Raw genomic sequence first — 13,172 nt, forward strand, 5'->3', positions numbered from 1 at the left:
TTCCCAGCTTGCTGTGTCCGTTTGTTAAGCTCACGGACACCTCTCATACAGCGGCGTTCAGAACTGCCGGCCTCTCTATCCCTGATCCTGGTCCCGCTCCCGGCCGCTGCGCCTTTAAGGCGGGAGCGTCCCGCGTCACGCGCGGGGGGAGTGTAAACAGGAAGCGGCGGCCGGGAGCGGGGTGGGCCATGGCCGCCGCCACGGGCCGCGACCCGCCGGGGCCGGCCGAGGACGAGGCGCCGGCAGCAGCAGCCGCAGGACGGGAAGGAGGAGGAGGAGGAGAGGAGGGCGAGGGGCGAGCGCGGGGCGGCGCGGAGGCCGGCGGCTGCTACCTGGCGCTGTGCGCGCGGCCCGTGCACTTCGAGAAGGCGAACGCCGTGAACTGCGTGTTCTTCGACGAGGCCAACAAGCAGGTGGGGGCGGCGGGCCCTGCCGCGGGCCGGGCTGCGGGCCCGGGGCTCGGCCCGGGCCGCTGCTGCGCGCCCGCTTGGCTTTGCTTCCCTGCCCGGCTGCGGTTCCTGCCGTCCCTCGGCCGCCCGCATGAGCACGGCTGTTCCCCTTAAGGACCTGTCATCGTGCTAGAGGCGGTAGAATGATATATTTTTTTCCTTTGCCGATTTATTAGGTTGGATTTCACCTGCCTTACTCTCACTGCCGTAAGGTCTTTCTGGAATTCATCGGAGTCAGCACTTTTTCTTTCTGTTCCCAGTGTCCCCACCTGACTTGCAAACTTTGTCACTTTTGCTCTTAGCTTAATTTCCCTGAATTTTTCACACCCCTTTCAATTGCTGAAATTCAGTATATTCATAAAAACTGAATAATTACAGCTTTCCTTGTGGCACAGACCCAAGTGGCCGTTTCTTGGCTTTAGTGCTTTTAAGCAGGCTCTCCATCATATCCGTGTGGGCTCCTGAGAGCTCAGCTCAGTGCAGCTAAAAGATCCACAGGCTGTTATGAGGCTTATACAGATGTGGATACATTCCTGTCTAATTCCTGTAACTGTTCTTTGACGTTGCCATTAATGGAGTCAGAACCTTCGAGCTTTCTTCCCCATGTAGCTGGCATGTGTTATCCCACGTGTGGACGTGATCAGTGGCGTGTTTGGAGAGGGAGCAGTATTTCTGGGGTGTGTTTCTTGCTGTTGCACTCTGCTCAGAATGATTACAGGATCCTTTAGGTTGGAAAAGGTCTCTGAGATCATCAGGTCCAACCTTTCACTGAACACTATCTTGTCAACTAGGCCATGGCAATGAGTGCCACATCCAGTCTTTCCTTAAACAGCTCCAGGCGTGGTAACTCCACCGCCTCCCTGGGCAGAATATTCCCCTGTCTAATCACCCTTTCTGGGAAGATATTCTTCCTAATGTCCAACCTAATCCTTCCCCAGTACAGCTTAAGGTGATGGCTTCTGGTTCTGTCACTGGTTGCCAGGAGAAGAGTCCAGCCCCCTCCCTGCTGCAGCCTTTTTCAGGGAGTTGTAGGGAGCAATAAAGTCATCCCTGAGCTTCCTTTTCCTCAGGCTAAACAAACCCAGCTCCCACAGCCACTCCTTATAGGACTTGTGCTCCAGACCCTTTCCCAGCTCTGTTGCCCTTCTCTGGACACGCTCCAGCACCTCAGTGTCCTTCCTGAATTGAGGGGCCTGGAACTGGACACAGCACTTGAGGTGTGGCCTCACCAGTGCTGAGCACAAGGGGACAATCACTGCCTTGGTCCTGCTGGCCACACTATTGATGATCCAGGCCAGAATGCCATTGGTTTCTTGGCCTGGGCCCATGCTGGCTCTTGTTCAGCTGCTGTCATTCAGCATCTCCAGGTCCTTTTCCACTGGGCCACTTTCCAGATATTTCTTCTTATAAGCCATTATCTTTGAGGTCTACTTGTAATACCCTATCAGGAGACACTGTATCATAGTGTGGATGTGATATAACTACATAGAAACTGGTTGCTGAGAGCTTACTTGAAAGATTCATATTTTCTAGTGTAAATTTATTTCTCTGTGTTATCTTGTTAGTTAAAATAGTTTGAATTCTAGTGTGTCTCTGAATCATTTGTAACCAGCATTTCAATGACAGTTTCCCATGTGAGAGATGTGTCCCTGCAGTCTTCTCATCTTGCAGAGATTAAGAGAGTGTTGCCTTCTTTTTCTATCTCCATAATACTAAAAATAGTTAAACTAAGTATTTATCATTCTAGTAAGACTGTGGACTTGCTTGCAATTTATAATTTCAATATGTTATATTTCCTGCCTGAGCATAGCAGACTGGCAGCATGGCTGATATTACAGAAAAATGTCCCTGTCACCCTGAGTCCTGATCTGTGTGCCAATAAGGCATTTGCCTGACTTTCTTTTTCCAAGCTAGGTGAAGTTTGTAACAGCATGACTCTTCTTTTTTTTTTTCCTTTGTTATCTTATTCCGGCTCAATACGTGTCATATCTCTAGCAGGTTTTGCACACTTATATGTGAAACTGGGCTAAAGGAATTCTCACTTGCTAGGGCATGTTGGCTGAAACTCCTTAGGTAAAATCTATTGAAAATCTCTATGAAAATCTATTACTATTAAACTATTCTATTTAATAACATGTTCTGACAGGATCAGGCTTCTGGGTCATTGAGTTACATTGCTTCCCAGTCTGAGGTTCTTTTTGTTTTAAACAATGCCCTGATGTCGTAGATATTTTTACTAGTACGTGACTTAGGAAAATATAAAAAAAAACAAAACCAAGATAATGGTTTATAAAGATTTTTACTAATTTAACTTGCCCAGTAGTTCAGAATATGCCTGAAGACTGTTGCAGCACCATGTAATCTGACAACTCAAAGTAAACTTGGAATTCCAGATTGTCTCAATGTGAATTGTCAGATCTGCAGAAGAACAAAAATTGTGTGTAGTAAAAGAAAATTAAAAGTTGTGACTTATAGAAGAGGAAGCAGGTGAAGATTATGACTTTGAAAGAGTTAAATATATGTTCAAAACTTTTCTTGTAGGTTTTTGCTGTTCGATCTGGTGGAGCTACAGGAGTTGTTGTTAAAGGTTTGGAGGATAGAAATCCTATTTCCTTCAGGTAAGACACCTTTATCTTGGTGCAAGATAAAGGTGCAATGATGCAATCTTCAAATTATGTGGTGGTTGGTCCTGATCCACTGTAATTCAGGCATAAAACTGACAAGTTATTGTGATCATATTTCTTGTTCTTAGATATAATCTTGTGATTAAGAGGGTATGCTTTTCCCTCCCTATGGTCTCTGGGGGGGAAGAAGTAATTAGGCTGTGACTTCTTTTTTTTAAACAACAGTCTTTTATTATAACATGCTATACATGTGAGAGGGTGATTCCTACAGCAGCAATGACCTATCCAAGGATACACTTTAGCAAGTGATGTCTGTGATTCAAGCACAATGTCCAAACCCAGATGTAGGTTTTTCATGCTCTGTTCCTTGTTTCATTTGAATTGGCTTCTTATATGTCTTCCATTTCTTGTGAAAACAGTTCTGCAGAATTTGACAATAGTAAACTATTTTATATATGTCTCTCTTAAGAGTGATGCCTCTTTGTACTCTCCTGTGCATATGTGAGGAAGTATTCCTTTATTCCATATCAATCCAAATATGGATGAAGCAATTTGTAATCAAGATGTGTTTACTGTGATCTCTTGGATATTGCACAGGGCCTGTCCTGAAAGTTGCTGGGTTTATTTTACTTTTTTATTTGATTACACTTGTCAATCCTGAAGGTGCTGAAAATACTTAGTAAACTTCGTGATGTTCCACCATTTGCATACTTGACTGTCTCTCTCATTGGACTTAATAACACATGCCAGAGGAACTATGTACCATATTCATGCTGATGCTTGTTTGGTAGAAATACTTTTAAAATTTATTTTAGTGGTGTGATAACAGCCTTACTCTCCTTTTTACATCAGAAGTTCTTCCAGTGGCTGTGTCCTAGTGGGAAAGCAAGGAGGCTTGTGTCAGCTAGCAGTAGTTCTGGAAGTAACAGAGCAGATTGCAGGATGCTGGTGTCACAGCACTGAGGATGCAGGTTTGGAGAGTCCCACAAGTCTTACAGTTCCACATTCCAAGCCAACAGAGCTGTGCATTTGCAGTGATTTCAGGTGCTAATTTGTGTGAGCATAGCCATGATTCTGCAATTGATGTGTTCAGGACTTCTGAAGATTGAGCTCCATTTTCTGTCAGTCTGGATCTTGAATATATTAGTCAGGCAAGAGTAATAATCTGTATTCACAAGCATTTGCATTACACTTTTTTATCTCTATCATTGTCTTTTTTAGGGTATATTCTTTAAGAAAGTATTTTAGATTATATTTCCATAACTTCTGTTTCTTTCTGTATAGGATGGAGGACAAAGGAGAAGTGAAGTGCATCAAATTTTCCTTGGGGAACAAGATCCTGGCTGTGCAGAGAACTTTGAAAAGTGTGGTAAGAAACCTGCGCCCTGCAGCTAGAGAATTGGAGCTGGAAATCCTCTACTTCCAGAGTAAAATTCTTTGAGACAAAATGTTCAAGAGATCTGTTTGCTAACAACAGCTGTAGTGAAAATTCTTCCATAATCCCGAGGGGCTGGTCAGGCAGCATTGTTGTCTTGCTAGTATCATAATTTAGACAAAAAATGTAAGGGGGAACCAACTGTGGTAAGGGTGAGGTGGAACAGAAGTTGTTCTTCTGTATATATATTGCACCTAAGACAATTTGATAAACTAATATCTATTCTTTGCTATCTATGTATGTATCTTGTCCATGCTTCGTAATTGCTAATCCACTTACTGGGTGTTTTTGCAGGATTTTTTGAATTTTATTCCAGATAGCCCTCAGCTAGAATATACACAGGAATGTAAGGTGAGTTAAATGTCCCAGGGTTGTATTCTTAAGTGAAACTGATGTTAGTTAGGCTGGTGACTGCAGGAGAACTAACTGAGGTACCTTTCAAAACACTAGCATCGAGGAAATGAGAGATGTAAGCACTACTGCCTATTGAAATTGAGTGAACAAACAGATACTAACAATACCAGAAAAAACTTCCTGTTTGGTGATTGTAATTGTTTCCTAGAGGGATCAGAAATGCTGTGGGGACAACAAATGTCAGGGTTTGGTAAGGAGAAGAGACAAAGTGCTGCTGATACAGAAACAATGGACAGTGATTATATTCGTGCCACATATGTTAATGTGGATGTTCTTTCCTAATGTCACTAATCAGTAGTAAGCTATTACTAGTTTTCATATTATGTCTGCTATTTTTTAATAATCTTTCTAATTTTAGACTATTATTTACCAGAAACAAGTACCATTGTCATTCCTTGATATTTTCCAACTTTTAACTAAAACAAATGACATTTTTGGGTAATAGAATGCTAAAGTAAATTTTTATACATATGATTTACACAGATCCTTTTATCCCTGTAGTCTTTAAAGCTGAAACACTGTCTGCTTCATTATTTAGAATTACGAGTTTAAGTAAACCATTCTAGCAAAACCTTTATAGTGATAAAACTTCTGAGTATAATAGAAGTAGATTCTGAGTGTAGATTCATGGCAAATTTTTCCATTTAGTTTTTAGTTTCTCTCAACATCTCTTCCTGCTTCTCATGTCAGGAACTAGTTGAATTGGCAGTAGAATTTGAAGCAGAGGAACTTAGTTTTATCTAGGATGAAAATAAAATTTGATTTTATAATAAACTTGTAAATCTTACATGCTGCTAAAAATCCAGGTCATACAGTAATTGTGTTCATGTGTAGTTTGGGAATGCTTTATTAAAGCAACTGATGCATGCTGGGTGTCTGGTTGGCCAAAAGTATTAATTCCAGAGATTGGATACCTGAATTGCCTTTGGTCTCATGTTCTTCATTTAGTAATATTAGCTTACCTGAATAGTTAATTTTTCCAAGTAAAAGAGTGTTTGTTTGCTTCTTTGTTAAAAGACAAAGAATGCCAATATTCTAGGATTCTGCTGGACAAGTTCTACAGAAATTGTCTTCATCACAGATCAAGGAATTGAATTCTACCAGGTAATGCAAATAACTCCCGTAGGACATGCTTAGAGATGTGATAATGTAAATTTGTAACAGCATATTTGAATTCTTTTCTTGTCTCTGTAACTGAGAAAGTGTACTGCTAAGAAACCAATTTCTGCTGTTTGGTTTGCAGACTACAATTTAATTTTTTCTTTAAGAAGAATACATTTTTAGGGCAGAGCAAATTTATCCTTTACAGGTTTTAAGACCTTGTATAAAGGAGCACTCACCTAAGCCTTGGGAACTCTGGATTAAGAGATGCTCTTGGCTTGTATGGAAATGAGTATTTAAATGTAATGTGAAATGTCACTTCACACAAAACAAATCAGCATTGGGGAAGATGTGTCAATGCTTAAAAGGTGGCAAAGAACTATATAATTGACCAGCTAGTACCCTTCTGCAACTTGCAGCTTTCTCCTGTGTTGACCTCACTGAGTTCTTTTATGTAACATGTAATTTCCTTTGCATGTATTTTTAAAGATGTCTGATGAATAAATAACTCTTTTTAACATTCATGATGAGGGATATTTAAACACTTCCTAAAAAAAAAGTTGTGCACTTCCCACTAATTTCAGTCCTGTAGCTTAAGACACAATGTTTCTCTTAATGACTGTTGCTAATAACCAGTACTAAAGAAAGTAACTGAAAATGCAGCATTGTTTCATGCTGATTGAGGGGGACAATATATATTTACCACCTGAAAGGATTATGAATGTCAACCCTGCAGGTAAAAGGACTAAATGAAATAATGTCTTTTTAAAGAGAGGATATATAAGCCCTTGAAATGAAGAGAATTGATTTATATACTTAGTTGTCAAATATAAAAGATTAAGGAAGCTGGGGAGTGAAGGCAGAAAGAATATTGTAAGGAGAACTTTTTAATAAGACTTCACTAGTTGTATCAAGCAAGGTGTTTTCTCCACTTATACTCAGATCTGGATGAGTGGGAAAACACAGCACCTTTGAGCTCATTAGTACTTGATGTGTATTCTTTCCTTAGCTGCAATAAAGTGGGGCCTCAGCTGTGATTGTCAGGTTTCTGATTTTTAATTCTAGCACAGTAAATGTCTTTACACTTATCCATTTCTTGCTTAACATTCCTTACTCCTGTGCATTAATTACCATTTATGCTGTTGAAATCCTGTGGTAATATAATGCTAATGTCCTGTGTTTCCAGGTATTGCCAGAGAAACGAAGTTTAAAGCTTCTGAAGAATCAGAGTATTAATGTCAATTGGTACATGTATTGTCCAGAGAGCTCTGTTATCCTTCTCTCAACCACTGTCCTTGGCAATGTCCTGCAGCCATTCTATTTCAAGGTAAAGGGATATGTTCCAAACTTGTAATTTTCATTTTTTTCCTAAACTCTTCATCCAAATATTCTATTACTTGAATTTCTTCCAAAAGGGGTGTGTGTTTTCACATCCCTGTATGACAATAAGCAAATCTATAAGGTAGCTCCTAAGTGATGACTTAAAATTAGGTAATTTGCTCTTTCTTACATGCTTTTTGGAAAGATGTATGTCCAGACAAGGCTGGACAGTTGACCTTGAGAAAGGAAAGAAAAAATTGGTGGTGACTAAATATTTTACAATTTAAATGTCTTTAAAGAATTTTTTTTCACTTAAATAGGTATTTATGATTTACTTTAATATGAACATTTGCTCTCTGCAGTATGATAAAGAAAAAATAAGGGCCTTTCTCTTGTGATTATAATTATAACCTCCCAGATATGACTGGATGAAAAAGAGATAAAGAAAAAAGGTAGCACTTAAGACACAACTGTTGTCCCAAGCCAAAGGGGACTTTGTCTACAGTAGTTTTTTCTTTTGGTGTTCTTCGATGTGGGCAACACTTATTGTTCCTGGGAAAATATTTTTCTTTTTGTCGTGGAAAAAGTGTGTTGTGAAAACCAGAATCTGTTTTCAGTTAATGATGCAGTCAGGTGATTTTAAAAATTAGGACAAGAACTACTGTCAATGGATTAGGAAGATTTCTGTGGCAGTTTAAGGGAAGAGATTAAAAAGCATCTTATTCACATGAGTTTCCTGGTTTGTGTTAATCTTGTGTAGGGTCTGTACTGCATCCTGAAATGATGTTCCCTTAGGTGGCTGGGAGGAATCTACTAGCCTTTCACTGTTTTAACAACTTAGGTTATGGTTTCCCCTCCTTCACATTTTGTGTCAAGTTGTAGGTTGAAGCAAAATAATTTTTCTCTTGTGTTCAGGAAGTCGTATTTAAAGATCTCCTGAGAAAGGTCCTGTACTAAAGTAATACTTGAAAATAGAGATCTAGCAAAGAAAATACTTCTGTAGTATTCACACTTCACACTCAAGAATGAGTCAGTAAGAATAGGAAGTTAATTTCAATAGAAACTTTGGAAACTGTGAGAACTTGCTTAAATATAAATTCCATAGAAAAGAGGAAGAGGAGAGTGGAAGCCTTGGGCAGGAGATGTGCTGTAAGTAGAAAACAGGAACTATAGGAGACTGTGACTCGTAGGAAGTAGTGATATTTTCTCCTTCCCAGGAAGCAATTATTTAAGAGTTGGAGCAAATACCTTTCTGGAAGAGGGAAAGTAAGTTAATGAGAACTGCTGTTTGAGATCTCCAGACCAATTGTTCTTGGGATTTGCATACAAATTTGTTTGACTGAATTGAAATAAAAATATTTTTGTAGCTGAAGTCAGAAAATGAAGACGATAAAGCTTCTGAAGTTACAGAAGTGTGTGTTAAGAATCAGTTGGGGGTTTTTTTAGGAAAGCAAGCACGAAACACTTTAATTTAGGCTATGACCGCCCTTTGCCTCGTGGGGGCGCTGGTGAAGCAGCTTTTGGGCAAAGGCGGCTCATCCCTTTCTGATTCCCGTCGTGACTGTTCTTGTTTTGCCGTTTAACAGAGCGGGACCATGTCAAAACTATCAAAATTTGAAATTGAGTTGCCTGCAGCACCCAAGTCATCCAAGCTCAGCCTTTCTGAAAGAGATATTGCTATGGCTACAATGTAGGTATCTCACATCAGGTCTTTCTTGGGAAGGCAGGGCAGTTTGGGAATGCTGGAAGAAGGGAAGGACCTTATAATGGTTGCACTTGTTTCTTGTTTCAGCAGTGCTGTTGCTTTAAAGCATCTCAGTTACTGCCTTGAACAAAGCATTTAAACAACCCTCTTAGGGCAAGGTGGGGAGGGGAAGCAAATGGAGAAGTCTTACATGACATTGTTCTGGATTACCACAGAAGTCTGGAGAATGTTTCATTTCTTAGTTGATATTTTGGTAGAGGAATCATTCACAGATGCCAAACTTGATAAATCACAGTGCATGGCCTATACTCATGCAAGTACTGCTTAATCTTTCACTTTTAATTAAATGATTACCTGACTTAGAGTCAAACATTTTATCGCAGAAGAAGGGATGTGATTACCTAAGAGACTGGTAGAGCTCTTAATTGAAAATAATGCTTTAATCCTGTTGTCTTGTTAGATACGGGCAGCTTTACATTCTCTATTTGAGGCATCACTCAAGGACTTCCAACAGTACAGGAGCAGAAGTAGTGCTCTATCACTTACCCAGGTAAGAGCAGAATGAAGAATGTTAGTGGCAGTTCACATCTGTGTCAGTGTTGTGGTTTAACCCCAAATGGCAACTGAGTACCACCAGCTGCTCCCCCAAACCCCTGGTGGGAGGGGCAGGAAAATCAGAAAAAGGTAAAACTCATAGGTTGAGATAAAACCAGTTTAATAAGTGAAATAAGGTAAAAAGTAATAGTAGTAGTAACGAAAAGCACGTGGAGGAGGGAATAAAACCCATGAAAAGCAAGTGACACAGTAACAATTTCTACCACCCAGCCTGTCCCAAGCACTGATCTGTGCCTCCTGGCCAACTTCCCCCACTTTATACCAAGCATGATGCCCTAGGGTATGGAATATCCCTTTGGCCCGTTCAGGTCTGCTGTCCTGGCCCTGCTCCCTCCCAGCTTCTTGCACACCTGCTCGCTGGCAGAGCATGGGAAACCAAAAAGTCCTTGACTTAGAGTAAGCACTGTTGAGCAACAACTAAAACATCCGGGTTTTATCAGTGTTATTCTCATACTAAATCCAAAATACAGCACTCTGCCAGTTCCTAGGAAGAAAATAAACCGAGTTCCAGCAAAACTAGAACAAAAACACATCTTGTATAGGCTTGCTGACCAGTTCTCATTTCTCTTTGTTTCCATAGAGAGGGCTCCTGTAAGAAGACACATATTTTAAAGCTGAACAGAACTGGGAAGTTTGCACTGAATGTAGTGGATAACTTGGTGGTAGTACATCATCAGGATACTGAGGTCTGATTTATTTCTATTGTGTTGTGCCATAACTTTGAGAAGTTAGGAGCAGGTTTTAGTAACTTAATAATTTCATTTGGAAATTATTTTTCTTTGGGCTTAGCTTGGCCAAAACCCAGAATATTTGCAGGAACAAAACCAGAACACTGTAAGAGATTCAAATTTATCCTTTTATCCTGATATATATAATCAGGGCTGCTGGTAATGCCTGCTTTTTTCTTACACTCTTTTTGCTTCTTGTCAGTTTCTTATGATACTTTGCTGCTCCACTGTGTAGGCTTTTAAGGCATTATACAAAGGGGTAGAGTTAAATTAGATACTAAATTATCAATCCTGGGAATCTTATCATATCACATTTGAATGATAATGTTTCTGTGACACAAACTTGCACTCCTTTAGTCTGAAGGCCTGGCTCTCTAAAAACTGGTATGAGCACAAACCTTCTTGTGCATCTGGCAGCACAGATAAAACTTCTTGTCTGTAGTTCCAGCAGCAAGGCTTGGTCAGTGGTTAAGCTAAAGTGGTACTCTGCTCTTAACTTGGGAAAAGGCTTGGACTTCTTGTATTATCTTCTCTTGGACAACTTCAAGAGCTGGGGCACATTACCTCTTTAGGAGGATTACTTGATGTTTCAGTTATATTTCATGTCAATTCTACACATTAACATTTAACCCAGAGCATTTCCTCCCTGGCATTTTGGTCAAGCTATAAACATGACTATAGAGACCCAGAAAATATTACTCATTTTGCCTTTGGGAGACACCAATAATTGGAGTTTTATTGGCACTGAAAGCAAGGCTGCTTTCCCTGGTGGTCCATACTGGGTTAGAAGTGTTAGTGACTTGAGTTGAACAAGACTGAATGGTAGAAGTGTGAGGATATCAGAGGAAGAAAGACAATTTTCCTCAGAGTTTCTAGCATCCTTAACTATGCACTGTCAAAGTCATGTGTTGTGCAAGACAGACTGAGAGAGACTTTTTTCTAGGGCACATAGTGACAGTTCTAGGAGCAGTGGTTTTAGACCAAAGAGAGATAGATGGGATGCAAGGGATGCAGCTCTTTACAGTGGGGGTGGTGAGACCCTGGAACAGGATGCCCCATTGCTGAAAGGGTTCAGTGCCAGGTTGAAGGGAGCCTTGAGCAGCCTGATCAGTGAAAAATGTCATTGCTACATCCCCCAGTATGTCCCTTCCAACCCCAACCACTCTGTGATTCTAACAGAGAATACTAGATGAAAATGTGGAAAACAGACCAAATGCATGTAAATGGGTGGTGATTCACATCTGTCAATACTAACTTCCTCTTTTTAATTGCAGACTTCAGTTATATTTGACATCAAGCTCAAAGGAGACTTTGATGGGTCCACAACCATCCATCAGTTTGTACTTCCACCTCGATCAATTCAACCCTATCAAATACCTGTAGCAGGTAGAACCACTATATAATGAATAACCTAACACTTAGCAAGAGTACTTAAATGTAACAGCTCACATACAGGAGTGCTTCTGGTTACTAACACTTCAGTTATACATATTTGAGAGGGTGAGGAAGGAAGAAGGTAAGAAGCAATTGAGCAGAAGTTGGTGTTCCAAATGTGTGCCAACTACAGAAGAGTTGCTGTTTAAGGTGCACGTTTCCTATAGTACTTTGCTTTTGCACTTGAAAAGTGTTGGGTGCGGGGAGTTTTTTGGCCATGGCTCTCAAATCTTGTGGGTGCTCAAAAGCACTTTGTGCTTTTCTGGCTTAAGTCAGGACTATGTGACTTACCAAGTTAGAGGCTGAAAGACAATACAAGCTCAGAATCAAGGTTGAGACCAATTTAGAAGTAATGCTATAATCAGTGTTAGAACTCCAATTCTTAAATTCTTCTTGGATTACCTTTCTGTTCTCCAGTCCTAGAAATGTAACAGGTAGTTACCCTCAAGCTGGGAGTATAGAAATAGCCTGAGCATAGTTTCACTAGCAGCTGATAAAGCAGTGAGGTTCTCTTTGTAGAACAGAAAGATGCTTCTATACAAAAAGATTGCACATTAAAAGCTCTAACATCTGATAGCAAGTATGATAAATCTGCAGATGGAGATTTGTATTAAACAAATGTTAGGATCAGAATGTACAAACCACTTTTCCTTTTAAAGAGTATACATTTAAATACAGCAAATGGAATCTGTGTATTTAGAATTACTGTACTAAAACTGGAATATTTCTACATGCATTATTTCACCTGGCTGAAAAACAAAACAGTCATGTTTTGAAAGATTTTTTTGCCTTCTCAGTGTCAGGTTTTCTTTGTAGATCTGGCTAAACAAATGGATCTTTCTTTTTGACTGCATGCTAGAGTGTTACATTCCATAGTTAACTTTTTGACATAAAATACTTGGTATTGGAGAGCTGCCAGAGTTACTACTGTTCTTCACCTGATGTTCTTTTTTTCTGCAGGCCCAGCTTCTGTGACAAGTCAGGCTCCTGTTCCATGTAAACTCTGTATCCTTTAAATCCTCTCAAAAAGTAAGAACTTCATTCTATGTATCAAGCAGGGAAGAAGGTAGCATTTTTTACCTTGACTCATTAACAGAGCAGTTTTAGCTGATTATGCACATGTACTTCAAGACAAAATATGCTTCATAATAGCCTCATAATGTTTTCAGAGAGTTGTAAATACTGAAGTCTAGTATAATACCACATTTCTTGATTATCTGAGATGTGTATGAAATTACTGAATAGGTATACCATAAAACTGAAGATTCATTCCAACAGCATGGTTCAAAACCTCAGAAGTAGAAGTGACAGTAAATGAAAGTATGTTAATGGGATCTGCTTCTCTAC

The 13,172-nt window shown here is 40.0% G+C and overlaps 1 protein-coding gene across 2 annotated transcripts in view; it reads left to right on the forward strand.

Moving 5' to 3' along the window:
* The window catches only part of RMC1 (regulator of MON1-CCZ1), a 16,936-nt gene continuing 3,764 nt past the window's right edge, over positions 1-13,172 (forward strand). Inside the window, exons 1-11 of one of the 2 annotated variants that reach the window (XM_064435237.1) lie at positions 1-413; positions 2,991-3,067; positions 4,358-4,442; positions 4,803-4,859; positions 5,940-6,026; positions 7,210-7,350; positions 8,930-9,033; positions 9,509-9,598; positions 10,244-10,349; positions 11,666-11,777; positions 12,786-12,830. In XM_064435237.1, the coding sequence (XP_064291307.1) occupies positions 189-413; positions 2,991-3,067; positions 4,358-4,442; positions 4,803-4,859; positions 5,940-6,026; positions 7,210-7,350; positions 8,930-9,033; positions 9,509-9,598; positions 10,244-10,349; positions 11,666-11,777; positions 12,786-12,830 (1,129 nt within the window). In that variant the 5' untranslated portion in view covers positions 1-188. Of the gene's footprint in view, positions 414-466; positions 588-2,990; positions 3,068-4,357; positions 4,443-4,802; positions 4,860-5,939; positions 6,027-7,209; positions 7,351-8,929; positions 9,034-9,508; positions 9,599-10,243; positions 10,350-11,665; positions 11,778-12,785; positions 12,831-13,172 lie in introns of those variants that run through there. The other variant, XM_064435227.1, reaches the window with a different exon arrangement.

The sequence above is a fragment of the Passer domesticus genome, chromosome 1 (assembly GCF_036417665.1).
Source record: "Passer domesticus isolate bPasDom1 chromosome 1, bPasDom1.hap1, whole genome shotgun sequence".
In the NCBI taxonomy this organism is placed as follows: Eukaryota; Metazoa; Chordata; class Aves; order Passeriformes; family Passeridae; genus Passer; species Passer domesticus.